Here is an 18,859-nt window from a genome sequence, read left to right as displayed (position 1 = left end):
ATTTGTTTTGCAGGAAATTAATATTGTTATTGAACTTATTATTTCTACCCTAAGGATGATTTATTACTCTATTTAAAAAAAACATGAATTTAGGAATGATAAACAAAGTAGGCTGGTTGAACACACTAAATAATGTTCGGTATGAGTATGAATTCGAAGCCTATTTACTGGTTTACTTGGTTTCAGGTTGGTCCCTCTGCGTTATGACCAGCGAGACCGCATCACTCACCTCGGTGAGATTCAATACAGTGTGGATGAAGATGGATTCCTCCGCCAACGAGCCAATGACCTGTTTGACTACAACTCCAATGGACTTCTAATGCGTATTTTCAACCGCGCAACTGAACACACCGTGTGGTACCGATACGACGGTCTGGGCCGGCGTGTGGCCACTAAAACAAGCCAGGGGGAGCGACTTCAGTTCTTTTACGCTGATCTTTCACACCCGACTAGGGTCAGCCACTTGTACAACCACAGCAGCAACTTGATCACGTCACTGTACTACGACCTTCAGGGTCACCTTATTGCCATGGAGTTGAGCAGCGGGGAGGAGTACTACGTCGCATGTGATAGCGAGGGAACCCCAAGGGCTGTTTTTTCCAGCAAAGGCCGACTGGTCAAAGAAATTTTGTACACCCCCTACGGAGAAGTCTATCAGGACACCAACCCTGACTTTAAACTCGTCATTGGATTCCATGGAGGGTTATATGATCCATCCACACGCCTAGTTCACCTTGGAAGGAGGGATTACGACACACTGGCTGGTCGCTGGACTTCACCCAATCATGAACTGTGGGCGGAGTTAAGCAAGGAGCCAAGACCTTTTAACTCGTATGCCTTCAAAAACAACTGCCCAGTTGGAAGAGTGGAAGAAGTGACACAGTTTACAACAGGTGAGCCTCACGCATTTATTTAGAGACACCTTCGTCCCATTTATACCAAACAGTATGTTTTCAAAATATCCTGTACTTACTTTTCTGAACTCCTTGTTGGAGTAGTGTGACACAAAACAATAATGATAGGTTGACCTGAACCTCCTGTCTATCGATTGATCGATTGTAAAATTGTCCCTTCAGTCTACTGGCTACTGTTCTTACACTTTTCAGTCAAAACCAGACAACAGAGGATAATATATTTACACTAGCACTTGGTGACTCTGCATTTCCTAACTCAACAGCTCAATAAAATATAAATTATATAAACCTTTGCTAGCCAGTCACTCATAAGGCAAACAAATTTGTCATCACAGCACATTGGACACCTTTTTCAGACATTGTGAGAAATAACAAATCTCTCCCTGGACACTGCAATATCTCCAATTACATCTCAGCAGTTGTTTTCATTTGTTTCTCTGCCTTTGTTGAGTTAAAGTACCAGCTCTATACGAGCAATCTGAGTCACTCCACCAAACACAAATCTCACAATGTGATCACTAAAATAATAATAATCTCATTTTATTTGCTCTCAAATTGACTTACCTTAGACCTATTTAATTAAATATACAACTAGCATTAATTATGACAGGAATTCCTGACTTATGTATTCTATGGCATGAATGCCAACAGGAATACACACAAAATATTCTGCCATGTAGTGAAAAAGGCTTAAGCTGTTATGTTACTTTCACTATGCACCACTTCCAATCAATTAATAAACTTTATGGCAATTTAAAGAAAATCCCAAGGCATCTTACCCTTGTTCTTTGGTAGCAGTGGGCTAAATGGTATACTAGTCAACTATATATTACTGCCCTCAGTATGGAAGTAGATAATATAAGTAATCTGTACTTTTAGACAAAACATGGTGCGATAAATGAGTGGAAACTACTACGACTCTATTGTACAGTAGAATCTGAGTTATATATTTATAGCCTTTGGAGAAAAATCTGAATTTGAAACATGTTTTCTGATATATATACTGTGCCATACATTACTGCATCCATACTACCAGTGATTTCAGAAGTGCCACCTAACAACTATAGCAGAAATAGGGCGAGATATTACACTGACCCACTCTTTTTCTCACACTCGCTGTGACATCCACAAATACACACATCTACGCACCACATGTAGAAAACATCTGTCGCTGAGAATGAGATGACAGAGGTGAAGCAATGCGTCAGACAGAGAAAATGCAATAGACTGAAGAACACGCCAGAAAGAAACAGGACAGGCTCTGATCATCTTGTTTTTTGGTGTGTTTTTCTTTTCAAAACACGAGCCATTCTTCTTTTTCCCCTTTTGTCTGCCAAGAGCACAGTTTCCCCAAGGTGTCAAATAGAAATTTAGAAAAGTGGAGGAAATAATATCTGAGTAAATGTACTATGTTTGCCGGGTTATGCCTTCATTTTAATCATTATGCTCTCCTGCATCATTATTGTTTATTAAAGTATAATTGTGTTCGTCATGGAGACACAACTGAGCATATTATGATTTGATATGGAAGTTGTTTCCATGGCTTAGTTTATTTTTATTAATTATGAAGATGGTGTTATTTTTTTCTTTAGAGTGGTGAATTAATATGATAGATTCAGAAGGTTTCAACATGCGCAATGTGGCTTGATAATCAACTAATAGTAACAAATCCTGAATTAATATTAGTATTAATTACTTAAATGAGGGTCTGTACACTAGTAGTAGTAGTTTGTTATCAGTGGAATTGTATAAAAATAGCCCAAATATAAAATACACCTCCATTTGTCCTTTCTGTTTGATTTTGTGTAATCCAATTCTGTATTTGTGTGCAGACATTGGCAGCTGGCTGCAGCTATTTGGCTTCCAGCTTCATAATGTTGTTCCAGGTTTCCCAAAGCCTGAGATCAGCCACATGGAACAAACGTATGAATTGAGAAAGACCCAAACCAAGACACAAGACTGGGACTCCAGCAAGGTGCTCACAGCTTATAATGCATTTGCATTAACGTAACCTGATGGACATTGATTACTATATAAGAATATTGTCATTTCAGGTGGTTTTAGGTATCCAGTGTGAGCTACGTCGGCAACTGAGACGTTTCATCTCTTTGGAGCGTTTACCTCTAGTCTCAGCACCCGTAGGCTCAACCCGTCATCGACCAACCCGGCCTCCTCCCTTTGCATCACGCCCTTTTCTCCTGGGCCCCAGCATCCGCTTCGCCCTTTCCCACAGCCGCGTGAGCGCCGAAGTCATCGGCGTAGCCAGCGAAGACAGCCGCCGAGTGGCCGCCATTCTAAACGGCGCCGTCCACTTAAGCGGTCTAAGCTTCACCGTCCACGGTTGCGACACCCACCACTTCCTCCAATCCCGGCCTATCGAGGAAGACCTAGCTCTGAGCTTAGGGGTCGGAGGTCGCGTGTTAGAGAGCGGAGTCAACGTGAGCGTATCGCAAATGAGCGCTACAGTCAATGGCAGGACTCGTCGGTTTGCTGACATCACTCTCCAGCAGGGGGCGCTATGCTTGTGTATCCGTTACGGAGGCAATGACGAAGAGGAGAGAGTCAGGGTGAGGGATGAGGCTAGGAGGAGGGCAGTGGAACGAGCGTGGGACCACGAGAAGAAGAGGATAGAGTTGGGTGATGCGGGAAGCCGAACATGGAGCGATACGGAAAAGAACCAGCTGCTATCTGCAGGACGCGTGGACGGTTATGACGGCTACTACTCCCTGCCTATAGAGCAACAGTCAGAGCTTTCTGACTGTCCCTACAACATCCATTTCATGACTCAGAGTGAAGTGGGAGGCAGGTAACACTCGAGAAGCTCTCCCACCCCACCAAAGACTGCCTGTTTCTACTCTACTCCAGTTTGTTCTACCCTTTCTATACTGTATGAAAAGAAGAGGACATCATCAAAAAAACAAGAACAGGAGAGATTAGGGGAAAAAAAAGATTTCCAAAATGCCTTTAACTGTGACAGAATGATGGTATTTTATTATTATGATTATGATGATTATTATTATTATTATGATTATTGTCTGGTTTCTAACAGTGGCACAAGCAAGTGTGGTTTGGTTGTGGCTTTGCTTTTTGTATCCCTGATAGACCGGGAGTGGATCGACTCCTCTTCTGCTGTCCTAAAAAACCTCTTCTTCACTTTGGATTTTGTTCCAATTCACCCAAGCGGAAGATTTCTATGCTTGCTAGTGAATTATCTCCTTTATGAAATCAAATCAAGGTCTCTGAAATTGCCAATTGCTCTGGATATACTCCCGTTTACATCATGTGTGAGAGAGAGTGAGGCCTTGTTGACTTGGACACTTCCCTAAAAGGAGAAGTGAACTTTTTCGGGGCTCCAACAGTAGTTTGTATGAGTGTCTATGCTCCAAATCAAGAATGTAAATAGCCAGTGCTTTCACACTGATGAGAAAAAAAAGACAGACTCAACTGGAACTTCTGTTGTTCATAAGTACGTGTCAGTATTGTTAATCGATAGAAAGAGCAGTTACATTTTTGCAAAGAATTATACATGGCTAGAGTAAATATTATGCTGAAAAAAAATAACTTTATGGAGTTACAATACTGATTAAAGTTATTATGTGTGAATAATCAGTGTGTTCTCCCTGTGATGGCATTCTGGCTTGTTTTTTTTTTGGCTGTGGAATTCAGATTCTGAGTCCTCGCTTGCCCTACTTGCACATTTGTTGTTTGCTCTTTGTTCTCATCTCTGGGAGATAGTCGCTCTCAAATCTGTGCGGTCGTTATCGCCTATCATTGTGGTTCAAACTGCCTTGCATGAGGAACCTGCATCTGTCACATACAAAGAAAGAAAGGGGATAGCAAAAGACACTGTGGGCAAGAGGAAGAAATGTGTGACAGCTGAGGCTCAGTGAGTGGGTGGCCAGTGCAAGAAGGGGCAGGACCTCAGAATTGGCTACAGTGTACTCTACAGCTTGCCTCGTCTCATTAGGACATGCCAATCAGGGTACATGTGAACCACTTCCAAGCTTTTCTTTCCACCCCAAAAAAAAGTTCGTGTAAAAAAAATGTAAGCGAGCTTTCACTAAACCACCTCCTCTTCCATCTGCCTCCCCCAGCCGCATGCTTCCCCTTTTCCTGCATCACTCCGCCATCTGCCCATCATTAATTGTTTGTGTTTCTCTGGTGGGCTTCGGATGACTGAGCCCCACGTCGCATATGTTGTGACTGCAAGCAGGTGATATACGTTTCCCAACGAGGATTTTGCAATTCCGTTCCGAAAACCATATGCTTCGTTAGATACTGTTCAGCCATATCTCGGTGTTGAAAAGAAAGTCCGGTTGCTAGGAGACCACTGTCCGGGCTGAATGGATGCTCAAGCATTCTTTCTCTCTTGTGTTCATATTTTTTTTCCTCCAGAGTAGCCAGTAATGTCAATCAGAAAAATGACAGCACTGCATCAACCTCACAAATCCTACCTAAGCAGTCAGCAGTCTCTCCATCGATATCAGCACTCCAAGTATGTCAAATTTTATTTTGTTGAATGCAATGTACTGTATTTGTGTCGGACAGCAAATGGGAGCTAATGTAAAAAGAAAAAAATATATATTTTCTATTACACTCACAATACATTTATAGATATATAATTTTTGTTAATTTATGTATGAATTAATGGATATGTTTCAGCAGGTACATGTTTTAAATCACACTTTCCAGTAAATTAGGAGTTAGACATATATATAATTGGAACAACAGGACATAACTATATAAATATGTATGTTACATTTTGTTTCTGTACCTAACAGATTACTTATCACACTTTCTTTTTTCCATTTTTTTTCCCTCCTGAGCAGCACCCAAATGCTAAAGGAGAATACACACTCGAGCTGCTGCACTTTGGTGACAGGCTATTACTGGGTGTCTGCGCCACAGTGGGAGATTACGCCCGTCACTCGGCAGCGACTGGGTAAAGCAGAGGGATGGCCATTCCTTGTCCAGGCTGCTTGAAAGCTTCTATCAGGTTGGTGATTTTACGGAAATGCTCTGAGGGTTAACACGGGGAGAAAAAAGTAAAGTAAGGTAAAACAGGAGGTATAGAACAATTCATAGACTTCATCTTGACATCAAACTCAAGGGTTGGAAAGAAGATGAGACACGGGTTTGAAATGAGGAAGCTGTGCTCTACAAAATACATCAAATAGGATACAAACAGGCTTTTGCAACACAAAATAAGATCCTTTTTATATATATTTATGAGTGTATGTGTATATATGTATATGTATATAATATTTATTTATTTATTTATATCTTTATATGATGCAATCAATTTGGCAGTGCTCTCATTAAAGACCAAAAATTAATAGAACAGAGAATATGTGGTGATAGCAGATGGGAAAATAAAACACTGGGGTATTGGAGACTAAATTAGGAATATGCAGACTGAGTTCTTCACTCCCCGTAGGCGTTTTTGCACGTTGTTTGTCAACAAAAACAATTATTCATGTTGATTGCGGGTGCATGTTTGAAATGTGTGCCATTATCTCAGGAGCTTCCATTGTGGCCAATTAAAACAGATACAACACAAACATGTGTGCCTTCAAAACAACAAAATTTTTGTAGGAAGTCAATTTCTCCACCTGGCAAAATAGAAGGCCACTAGATTTAACGTTAAAAATAGCATTGCTTTTTCAAATGAGAGGTTTTCTTCAGCCATTATTACACTATATTCCTTTCTATCACTCATACTGAAATAGTACATTACATAATCACTTAAAGTGATTGCTTCCTATAAATATAATTTTCTCTGGCGGAAAATATTATCTTGTACAATATTTCATAGAAGTGATATTGGTTTATGAATAATGTAAATGATTATTGAGCTTGCAACACTGTCCCATGTTTGTCCTCGTCAATATTGTTTGATTGATCGTGTCAATGTGCAACATGATGGCATTTGAGTTTTGACGTGACTATGTGACATACGTCTTCCATACTGTTGGCGCAGCAAACACAGTATTAGGATGTCACTATGTGCACAGAATGCTGTTTGCAGCCTCAATCATAGAGACCTCATCACCAATTCTGTCAGGTCCAATCCTACATTTTCAATCCCGAAGTGTTACAATGTCTGACATTTAAATCTATTCCATAAAGGTGAAGGAATGCAGCAATTTTACTGTGCTTCCTTTGCTAAGAAATCTCAACTTGATAAAAAAAAAAAAGAACATGCATATTTTAAGACAATCTGTTCCCGAGACTTTTTTATGACCTTGTATTCACCCTTATTTTAAAACATTTTAACAGGAGGTTTACTACTGATAGTAGTCAAAGGGCAATTCAATAAATATTTACCATTTCATTTGCCAGGTGCTGTGCATTAGATCAGCGGTCCTCAACATTTTTCTCACCGGTTTGGACCGGTTAAAGCTCTTTCGATTTTCCCGCGGACCGGATAATGGGAAGGGGGACTACTTAAGATAAAATTGTGGGGATAGGTGCATTAATGAAGTCTATATCTGCAAAAAAACCTAGTCCCAAGCATAATAGCAATTATTTAATAGCAATGATCATTATTATAACAAGTTTTCAAGTAATAGAGCAAGATAGAAAACATTAATATTTATTACGCTGATGGACCGCCACCAGGTGGCCCGCAGACCGGTCCACAGACCAGTGGTTGGAGACCACTGCATTAGACGACTACTGTAATTAAAAAATAAAGGAAAACAGGCATTTTTTTTAGATAGACAGTTTTGTTAAAAAGAATGGCTCTCTAAATTGTTTTAGCAACAAAATTGTCCAAAAAAACATCAACATACTTGTATTTTTATTTTTCCTAAAGTGAAATCCATCCCCGTGAAATCTGTGCATAACCTCACATTAATTCTATTAAAACCCCTTGAGTCATGGCAGACTTTGTATTATTGGCAAATATTTTATCACCAGTAAATTGGTGACTTTAAATTAGTCTGTTTTGCTTTTTTTTCCAATTGGCATGAAAGTACTTACACACAAATTAATATATTGTGCTTTTGATGGGATTAGTGCTCTTGGTAGAAAGTAAAAATTGTTGTTTTGCGCCTCTCTTTCTCTCCCTCCTTCATACCAATTGTTCCATGGTAAACAGACAATTTCTCCATCTTACCCTTTAAAGGTTTGTATGCCACAACCGCTTTGTTGTTGTTCTCCACCACTGAAAATAAACCGCTCTTACTCAAATGCAGAGCTCTCACTGAAAGATTTTTGGTTGTTAGGTTGTATATGACACAGACTGAAAAGCAATGAGGCAGAGTTTCGTTTTATCTTGTTCAGTCTGACTCTTACAAATGTCTGTTTTGGTGTGTATCAAGCTTTCCAAATCATGAATTCTTCTTATCACACGCTGACTGTTTGTCATTTGAAATAACTACACATTTTGTCTACTGTAGCTAATTTTCCTTTGAATGTTTACAAATATGCCAAAGCGTCGACATTTTCATAATTTGAGCAATTTCTGCAGCACTTAAAATGAATTGTTTGAAATGTCCATCAGTTAAATCAAACAAACCCAGCAACAACAGTAACAATGCAGTTTTTTTCTGCTAATTCTAATATTGTACTGATTAAGCCGGTTTTTCTTGAATTAGTTCTTTTTCTGCAAAACAAGATTTTTTTCACTATGCAATGCAAAGTCATATTTTAAGAGAAACAGGACACAAATATTTGGCTATTTATATATATATACTATCCCAAAAGTACCAATATGTAACAAAATAATACTTATGCCATATTTTAGCCAACTGCAGACTAGAGATGAAGACAATATGACACTATGGAAACCAAATATAAAAATAAATTGTATAAAATAAAAACATAACCTAATATTAGGTAGAAAAAATACATTCCTGCACCACTAATATAGGAATATTCGTAGTAATTTTTAAATGAGCATTCCCAAATTGTATATAACCAGCTAAAATAATAGAAAAAGAAGAAAATTGTCTGCTTACTCATTCAACCACGTTCTACTTATCCTCAGAAGGGGTGCTGGAGCCCAAGCAAACCAACAATCCAGAGAGCCAGGAGGGCTGGAGCTCCAGAGATCAATGGGCAGTAGAATGAATTGGTTGTCTAAAACACGGTGAGAGAAACGACTATTCATACTCACTCTAATACTTAGTGACAATTTAAAATGTTCAACCAGATTACTATGCATGCTTTCTGGGATGTGAGAGGAAACCAGATTACCTAGAGAAAACCCACGCATGAATTTTGAGAACATGCAAACTCGACAGCGAAAGGTTGGAACCCCCAACGGATTGAACCCTCCATCTCAGAACTATGAGGCGGATGATTATTTCATCATACCGCCTTGGCTGATATCATTACGCTATTAATTTGAGCTGTCGTTAACTCATTTTTAATAGTTTTTCATAACATTTAGATTACTAGTTTTACTTGTGAAAATGAGGAGGATGTTCATTTAGTTGCTTGGTGGTGATGGAAAAAAAATGGTACTTACTGTCTTGTTTATGAAGAGAAAAAAGATAATGCCAGAAGCATTAATTGATCCCAGCATTGATGACTTTGGCTTAATCTACTAAATAAAGTACAGAAATTATGAGAATATTCAAGAATTGCATTACATTTGCAATATATTTGCAGAAAATCTCTATAAATCATTATAATCAGAACAAAAAAAACTCATCAGCCACACAATCAAAACAAACTCAGTATTACATTGTACAGTTTTGACATGCTTAATTGAAAAGACACTTAATTAAGGTGGTTTTTTTTTTTCAAATTTGCAGGCAGAAAACAAAAAAAGAGCCTTTAACTTCAACCCGTATTTTCTCATGTCTCGTTCACCAGTGTCTTCTATTGATTGTATGTCAAAGACGCATAGACTTGACATACCGAACAGTAAGGAAGCGGCTAATGAAGCTGTGTGTCTCAACATACCGCAGAGCTGATCCAAACCCTACTTGCAATCTGTCATGTTACGTGCCGTGTTGCAGTTGTGTCAAATATTGCTAGAAACAGGAGCTGCTGATTCAAATATGGCATTTTTTTGTGCATATTTTCTTTAAGTGGCTGCAAAGGCATCTGTCTTGTCACATTGATATGTGTATGATTAGAGGTGATGAGGCACCACAATCATGTATGGTTTCTGTCCTTTGTTCAAATCACTGGATTGCTCCTACAGAAGAAGATAGCTTTGCAAGTTTGGAGAATCTTTTGATCTGGATTTGGTATAATTTACAAGTGTTGCTTCCGAGTCATCAGTCTGTGTCATAGCCCCCTTTTCCCTCAGCTTGCAAAGATCATGAGCGTGGGGCTTCTGGGTTTGATGTGTGTGGAGCCAGCAGTCTCACCTGTCTGTCAATGCATTTACTATCTGTGGGACGCTAGCGCCGCCTAGTGGTTGAAGAATCTGTAGAGTCGTGAGAATATATATATATATATATAACACACATTAACAAGCATTTTTTTAAGAGTATACATTTCATCTCATCTCGTTTTCTGAACTGCTTTATCCTCATTAGGGTTGCCAGGGGGTGCTGGAGCCAATCCCAGCTGAGGCAGAGAATGATACACACACATCCATATCTAGGGGCAATTTGGTGGGTCTAATCAGCCTCCCATGCATGTTTTTGGAATATGGGAGGAAATTGGAGTACCCAGAAGAAACCCACATAGGCTCAGGTATATTTTTTGAGGAACTCCAAGTTTTTGATAAATAACAGACAGTCCATGTTTAAAAAGCAAAGCAGTCTTAAAAAAACATGCTAGATTGATTGATGTACGGACAGACATTGTATTTCATCCACAGCATTTGTCGGCTGAGTAACGTTGTTAAAGTTTAGTAGCATGGCAGTTTGTCAATTGGTGGCAATTAGGTTGGAATTATAGTTTGTCTGCAAATGAACTGATCCAAAACCAGTGATGATTATTGTCACTTTATACTAGTTGTGTTTTATATATATTTTACTTCTTTTCAAGGATATGCAGAAAAATTAGTGTACAACAACTTGTTTTTCAGCTCAAACTTTGCAACCATATCGTATTCAGTCCAGGTCAGATATGGAAAAATATAATATTGAATCATATGCAAGAGTAATAACTCATACCTTCATTTATATATCTCATAGAAAAAACAGCAAACTTTATTTCCCTGCTCCTTTGCATGAACAGATTTTAATCTTCATACTTTAATTAGCTATTAATAAGCATTTTCAATCTTCCGCTTACATTATTTCCCCCTCATTATTCTTCCTTAAATACCCCCGTCAGTTCCTTAGGTTTGGGCAGCGGCTTCAACAATTGCCAAATCTTTCAGGTCACTGAGCTTTCTGGAAAAAGAGCTGAGCCTTGTACTGAATGAACCCCTCTTCTGACTGTTATCCTCATCAGGCGCCTTCAAACGTGCACACAGTCCCTTGCTCAGGGCACCTAGTCGACCCCGGAAATGATTCCCCATGAAACAGTATAGCACTGGGTTAATAGCAGAGTTGGAGAAGCCCAAGCAGAGGGTTAGGGGAGTGAGGTTGTTGATAGTCCAATTTGCCCAGCAGCCATCCAACCAGCCATCACTCTGCAATATATCTATAAATGTCACACAATGGAATGGGAACCAGCAAAGGAAGAAAGCCAAAACAACAGCAGCTACAGTCCATAACACCCTTTCCAACCCTCTTCCCTCCTTGGGTCTGCTTCCACTTGAGCTTGGGTTCACACATGGGGTTGGGGGTCTTTCTGTTCTACTGCTACTTTCCTGTGAGCTCGAGGATTTAAATGTACTGCCAAAACGAGATGGCTTCCGCAGGGCTATGTCTCCAAAACCAGCCAAGAGGTGGCAGCCAATTGCGCAGTAGCAACAAGAGATGATGATCATTGGCAGTAAAAATCCCAGAAGTACTTTCATCCAGGCTAGGCTCAGATACCAGGTGTGATCCGGATAAATAATCGCACAGGCTTCCACATCATACTCCTTGATGTAGTGAGTGTCCCTTAGAGCTATAGTTGGCGCAGTACACGCACATGCTAGGATCCACACCAGGATGCAGATGAGTTTGGCACGTTTCGGGTCTCGAAGGCTCTGGGAGCGTAGTGGGTGGACCAAAGCGAGGTAGCGGTCCACACTCATGCATGTGATAAAGAATATTGATGCATATAGGTTGAGATTATGGAGACTTCCAGAGATTTTGCATGTTATTTGTCCAAATGGCCAGTTGTAGCCTCTTGAATAATACACAGCCCAAAGTGGAAGAGATAGTAGGAAAAGAAGGTCTGATACGCAAAGGTTAAGCATGAACATGTTGGCGACAGTTCTTCTCGAGGTACTGGTGTGAGCCAATACACAAACTGCTAGAGTGTTGCCAATGATACCCAGAATGCAAATGATGGTGTAGATAGAGGGGATGATTGTGATCATAGGGATATGAGGCCAATCTGTGCAAGTCTGGTTTGCAATGTTTTCGCTTGTATGTGGAATGAAGGTAGAGTTCAAGGTTGTGCTGTCATTTGGGGCGGCCATCACGAAAATCCACTTGTCTTTTATATGTTCCAAGGTTTTCTATAAAGAAGTGAAAAATTAAAAAAAGTTAGGTACCTTCTATAGATGGAAAAAAAATGTTTTTCCCCATTTGTTTAGCATTTGTGTCAAGAATATATCGTGGTAAAAAAAACATTTTTTACAGTGGCATTTTAATGAATCCCAAATGAAAATATCTCCGCTACTTATCGGATTTGTCTCCAAACATGTATTCCATATTAATACCTAAAAGTAAGGTTTGAAACATTCATAGCAAATACAAACAGTATGTCAAGTTTAATTTGACATTGGCGGAAGCAGCTGGTTTAGTGGTGACAGAAAATATATTATTCATCTCAAAAAAATAATCCATTTCAAAGAAGGCTGTCAGGCATGTGAACAGGAAGGATTACATCAGCAAACTAGTTTTCATGCTATGACATATAAAAATTCATTTCATAAACTTAAAAAAAAAAGATATTTTTTACCTCAAGAGATTATATGTGAAGTCCAATATTCGAGTTGCCTTTAGTACCTCATTTGACGAAAGTCCATGTCTATTCCTTGGCCCCTTCTCATTTAAAAGTTACGGGCCGTATCATGCCTCAGAGCGTTTAAGAGCTGGACACGGCCTGGTGCCTCTGAGAAACCAGATGAGGCTATAGGGGGGGTCGTATAACCCCCTTGATGATTGCACAACAGGGGAAGGTGCACATACGTCACATTTTCATCATCAGAGGGGTTGGGACTGTACCTGGACATAGGCCAGCATGTACTAAAAAATTATTTTCATTTAATCCGCCCTACCAAACCATCTGTTTTTATTTTTTGTTTAGTTTTTCCAGAATTGACCATGAATGAGATAATAAAGTAAACATGGCATTTTTGCACAATTTCACTGAATTTATTGTTTATTGCAGTGATGTTGTGTTTATTATTACAGTTTTTTTTTATTTTTTAGTTAGTCATAATGCAGTAAAGTTCCAAGCTTTAATAAATCACACATTCTCATAGTTCCATTGCGTGTTTCTGTGTTATACAACAAGCATTGCACGTTTTAATGGAAAAAAAAAAAAGAAGGAAGCAACCCAATTTCACTTGTTTTCTCTAATAAAGCCCTGCTGGGGGTTTTAAGGTAGCCAAATGGCTTTAAACCCAACTAGGACCTGTGATTTGAGAAATGGAGGCTACTTGTTAATTATCCCTGCACTGTCTTCCTCTGCCAGTGGTCAGATAAGCCATGGGAAATATTTACTTTGTCTCAGCGGAAGTCAAACCAGCCGCTGGGGCATTTGAGGGAAGCGTGGGAGGGAGAAAAAAAAAACGAGGAACGGGGACGGACATACATTACCAGGAGTGAATATGGGGATGGAAGAGGGAGAAAGACGGGATTCTCTCCAGTGCTTTTTCATTAAAGCCTAGGGTGCAAGTTAATGAGGGATGCACGTAAAGCCCTATGACTGATTACATCACTGCTTCTATGATCAATGGTGTGAGCATACTGCATGTCTGCTTCAATACAGTACCTGCTCAACCTGATACACTTAATCTAACACTGCCATGCATGCCTCTGTTTACATGCCTGCTCAGATGTGTGTGCACTCTGCTCCATTGACTATCTATCAGATTGTGACGTGTCCAAATAGCTGCGAGAAAGCTGACTCTAGAGGAGAACAGATGAAGGCTTGGTGGGCTCTTAACAGAATGTTGCTTTTTCAAAATGCTCATATAACTTAGATGGTATGACCACTGGTTACAAATCCTGTGGAGATGTGCCTAGCATGACAATTTAGTCTGTTAAAGTCAGTCAGGCACATTGAAAAGAGCAATTTTTACATTTGTGCTTCAATTATTCATCATGTTAACCTTGTATTTTGATAGATATAAATGACATTTATTGGAAGTAACGGTTCGAAAACACTTTTCAATGGTTAAAATGAGATTTCTCCATCTAGAAGTTGACTGTCAGCCTAAAAAATGTTATTGTTTTGATTCTGTTTTTTGCACAGATGTGCTGGCAAAAGCATTTTAATTCGTGTTAACTTACTGTGCAAAAAAATATGTTTGTATGTGTGCAAAGGTCCAATTTGAAACCCGTACTCATTTAATTTTTCTTATGTAATATACATATGTTGGAGCCTACTCATGGTCTATGTTCACATGATCTCTGCTAATTATCCTGATCATAGCACCATTTTTAAACACCATTCTTACATAAATATTGCTCCTGAATTTAGCGATAATTGTTCCCATAGTGGTGCAGGCCATCCTCTCAAAGATAGACTTAGAAAACAAATAACATTTAACATATAAAAGGATCGTGTTTGGCTTGATGTGTGTTCAATCTAAAATAAAGTATGTTGCAAAGTAGTCCTTTACAGCAGCCTTGTGCGGATAAGCAGTTTGGAAAATGAATGTCTACCAGTTTTTTTTCTGTTTTATGCACACTAAAACTGGAATGAAAACCTTAAAAATAGGCTATTGTGTGTGTTTGGGATATTATTTGTTATAGTTTCAACATTATTTGTGCCCATTTCCTAACCAGTACTAATATACGATATTTTAAACAACCAGGGGTTGTGATAGCCAGTCAAAACTGCACTTATCTACAAGTAGAATAACAAAAATATTGTTGTAGTCAGTCATACTTCACTGACGGCATCAATCAAAACTGAATATTTCTGCCTTTTGGAACAGCATACTATTTGATACAGCTTCTATTATGATTTTATCCCTTAAGTTGCCAGAAATTGCCTGAACGGTGTATAATATTGCGCTAAATTTTGCAATGATGTGCTCATTTGTCCTTCTGCATACTTGTTTTTTAACTCAACGTGCTTTTTTGACCTTTGTCAATATTTGCAGGGACTGACTTTCTCCTATCCGTAGACAATTGATCTTTTCAAAGCAGTGCACTAGTATGTAGAGACTTTCACTCATTTCAGTTTACTCCTGTAAACAGATAGTATAATTGGGTTTACTCTGCTTGGGCTCCAAGCGTGTGACTGTGTAGTGTAGTTGAAGCAACTATTTTACAGGCTGCAGATAAGGAGAGCAATAGAGCAGAGAGTAGTGAACTCAAACTTAAACTCTTAATGAACATTTATCAAACAGGCATTTTTTTTGTCCCCATTTCATTTATCATTTTGCAGCTCATCCCACGTTCCACTCTTTGCACTCATTAAAGGTCATTGCTGTGGAGTCTTGCTGCAATTCAACATTTCTAATCTCTTGTGCTATTCACGAAAATGAGCCAATTTTCTTTTATTTGTATTCAAGTCCCCTTTTACATCTCTTCAGGGAGAAACAGATAAACCATGCATACTAATAAAGACACATCCATTGATGATGTTTTCCAACCCTGCTTATATTTTCTACACTCAAATTTGTTTTGCTGATGAGTTTACGAAATGTTTATTTTATAGAAGAGGTCTTTCCTAGCTGGTCAGACCCTGGGAAGACTGCGACCACAAACTAGACCCTTCACACTGTCCCCCCGGTGGAAAATGTGGCTTTGTGGGTGAGAGGTGAGATGTCAACATTGTAAAATCCACTTCCTCTGTACGCAAGAAAAAAATCTGAGAGCATAGCGTACAACATCACAGTCCAGTAGAACATGAAGTTCTCGGAACATTATGACTACTACTATTTTTTAGCCATGCATGGAGGCTTGGGGGGTGCATCTAGGGTACAGTACAAGCACAGTCCCTAAAGATTGGCTAGAAAACATCCCTTTTTTTTTGGTCTGGTCATGGTGAATACATGTAGAGACGTATAATTTCAGCCAGTGTTCCAATTTGTAAGAAGCCCAACATTTTATTTTGAATTTCTCTTACAAACAACACAACAAAGTTTTTCACAACCCTGTTGTTTTATGTCAGGGGTAGAGAACATATGGCTTGGGAGCCACGTGTGGCTCTTTTGATGGGTGGATCTGGCTCTCTGCTAACCTGTGAACTAAAATATGGAAACTAGATACTACATCTACTAATCTTCATTTTCTTTGCATAAGTCTCTTCTGGAATGCATATTTTCATTTATTAGCAAATGTATAAGAATGTGAAAAGTAGTTTTTGTGGTGAAATTTAAAATACAAGTTAAAATTTGTATTTTAACTTTGGAAAATGGCTCTCAAGGTTGTGTTACCTTCAAGTGCAAATGTTAAGTAGCCAAATCCAGAAAATTAATTATCCATGTATTCTTAACTAGAAAAATGTTGAGTAAGTCACTTATTGGAGTAATGGTCCATACATTATGTGACATGTCGTTTCACTTTACACACGCGGCTGGTGGATAAACGTGTTCATGTTCATTGTGACATCTGGCAGTTGATTTAAGAATAAATGAAAATGACTAAGTTACTCCCTCAGTGGAAGCCAGTAGCACAAAAAGATGCCATGGGCTATTTGGTTCCCAGATGGTTGTGTAACCATACAGGAAGAAAAAAAAAAAAGATCACCAGAGCTTTTCTTTCGACATCTTGTTCTCCCATTTGTTCCCTCTCACACACCAACAAGGACATGCGTGACCAACAGGTCACTACGCTGGTTAACCTCCAACTGATTTTAGGATGTTCAATTCCTCAGAGGAGCCCTAAAAATGCTGTTAACTGATTGCACATGTAGCACCAACAAGGTTTGCTAAAGTGTAGATGAGAAGAAGCCCATTTTTTTTGGTTCTTGGGCATGAAATACTACCAACATTCCATTTTGGTTTAAGAAACACTAAAAGACCGCAAAAGTGGGGCATCTTGGGATCTAAATGCTGTATAAAGTCATGTTAAGTCAAATTGATATACACATTCAAGACAATGCCTAAGTTTTAAGAAATTATTAACATATTGTATGAGTCTGAATTAGTTTAGGCTGTAGTAAAATGTCAGGAGCAATTTTGCATTATTTTTATTCTTATGTTTTATTCATACAAAGTGATGCAAAGGTGGAAGCATCATACTCCAACTAAAGTTCAAGTATCTGATGAAAGTTTTGGCAGCAATTAAAAAAAAGTAAATTATTAATGAAGCAAACTCAATGAAAAGACACGTGATTTGAAAATAACACTAAGTGTTTTTATCAGATTTTTTTTTCCAAGGTAGAATCACAGGAGATTGATATCAAGAAAAATGAAAGATGATTTTCACTGTTGCAGTCACTGAGATCTGATTGATGGGGCTTATATTAGTTCCATCAGCTTGGTGCTTAAATGCATGATGTGACATTATTTGCACTAGAATTAGTTGAGGATGAGGGAAGAATTATTATTCAGTGTTAAAGTCATAACCACAATTCAGGTAAATGAAAGAGATGAGAGTACAAGTATTGATACCTCCTCTCACAGGGTGGTGGCCCAGTGGTTAAGTCATCAGTCTACCACCTGTATGGTCCTGGGTTCAAATCCTAGTGCATGCAGAGTTTTTCCACTATTATCCGGGTAAATTAAAGAGATCAGAGTATAAGTACTACAAGCTATTTTTACAGACTGGTGGCCCAGTGGATAAGTCATCCGTCTACCACCTATGTGGTCCTGGGTTCAAATCCCAGTGCATGCAAAGATTTTCCCAATATTATTCAGGTAAATGGAATAAAAGTACAACTACTACTTCTTTCTCACATATGGTGGTGGCCCAGTGGATAAGTCATCCGTCTACCACCTATGTGGTCCTGGGTTCAAATCCCAGTGCATGCAAAGATTTTCCCAATATTATTCAGGTAAATGAAAAGGATAAAAGTACAAGTACTACATCTTTCTCTCAGCGGGTGGTGGCCCAGTGGATAAGTCATCAGTCTCCCACATCTGTGGTCCTGGGTTCAATTCCCAGTGTAGGCAAAGATTTTCCCAATATTATTCAGGTAAATGAAAAGGATAAAAGTACAAGTACTACTTCTTTCTCTCACCGGGTGGTGGCCCAGTGGATAAGTCATCAGTCTCCCACATCTATGGTCCTGGGATCAATTCCCAGTGCAGGCAAAGATTTTCCCAATATTATTCAGGTAAATGAAAAGGATAAAAGTACAAGTACTACTTCTTTCTCTCACCGGGTGGTGGCCCAGTGGATAAGTCATCAGTCTCCCACATCTGTGGTCCTGGGTTCAATTCCCAGTGCAGGCAAAGATTTTCCCACAATTGTTCAGTTAAAAGAATAAGTTCTAATGGCTAAGTGTTTAACTGAATAAGTGTTCAGTGGTGGATGAAGCATTTTGTCCAAAAAATGACTAAGTGTTTCACCCCATTTCCTTGGATAAAACGTTTCAACACCCTTGTATAAGTGGGGCACGAGTTGGTGTAGTGGGTTGCACACTCGCCTTTGCACGGAGAGAACGTAAGTTCGCTTCCCGGTGTCGGCGGTTGACTGACCAAGCAAGCGGTCGAGGGTCGGCCGAAGGCCGACCCGAGAACGCCTTGTGCACAGACAGGTCCCTCCAACATTCTTCCGAACTGCCGAAGGCAGTTCGGAATA

General features: G+C 39.2%; 3 protein-coding genes across 3 annotated transcripts in view; 1 reads left to right on the top strand and 2 right to left on the bottom strand.

Annotated features, from left to right (window-relative positions):
- The window catches only part of tenm1 (teneurin transmembrane protein 1), a 114,377-nt gene extending 109,857 nt beyond the window's left edge, over window positions 1-4,520 (top strand). Inside the window, exons 36-38 of the mRNA XM_077733065.1 lie at window positions 187-893; window positions 2,747-2,889; window positions 2,969-4,520. Of these exons, the coding sequence (XP_077589191.1) occupies window positions 187-893; window positions 2,747-2,889; window positions 2,969-3,724 (1,606 nt within the window). The 3' untranslated portion in view covers window positions 3,725-4,520. The remainder of the gene's footprint in view (window positions 1-186; window positions 894-2,746; window positions 2,890-2,968) is intronic.
- A 1,309-nt stretch (window positions 4,521-5,829) lies between these two features.
- Window positions 5,830-8,482, bottom strand: LOC144207785 (SH2 domain-containing protein 1A-like). The gene is given in 4 exon segments (XM_077733422.1): window positions 5,830-5,933; window positions 6,873-6,916; window positions 7,298-7,360; window positions 7,932-8,482. Coding segments are annotated over 4 exon segments (309 nt in total). The 5' UTR covers window positions 8,030-8,482.
- A 2,330-nt stretch (window positions 8,483-10,812) lies between these two features.
- agtr2 (angiotensin II receptor, type 2) lies at window positions 10,813-13,072 on the bottom strand. The gene is made up of 2 exons (XM_077733063.1): window positions 12,891-13,072; window positions 10,813-12,444 (listed from the first exon to the last, which is right to left on the bottom strand). The coding sequence occupies exon 2, from the start codon at window positions 12,403-12,405 to the stop codon at window positions 11,167-11,169; it is 1,239 nt and encodes a 412-aa protein (XP_077589189.1). The 5' UTR covers window positions 12,406-12,444; window positions 12,891-13,072; the 3' UTR covers window positions 10,813-11,166.
- Window positions 13,073-18,859: the final 5,787 nt, after the last annotated feature.

This window comes from Stigmatopora nigra, chromosome 14 (genome assembly GCF_051989575.1).
Source record: "Stigmatopora nigra isolate UIUO_SnigA chromosome 14, RoL_Snig_1.1, whole genome shotgun sequence".
Taxonomy (NCBI): domain Eukaryota; kingdom Metazoa; phylum Chordata; class Actinopteri; order Syngnathiformes; family Syngnathidae; genus Stigmatopora; species Stigmatopora nigra.
Note: the sequence above shows the minus strand (reverse complement) of the source record. Positions and strands in the feature narration are given on the sequence as shown.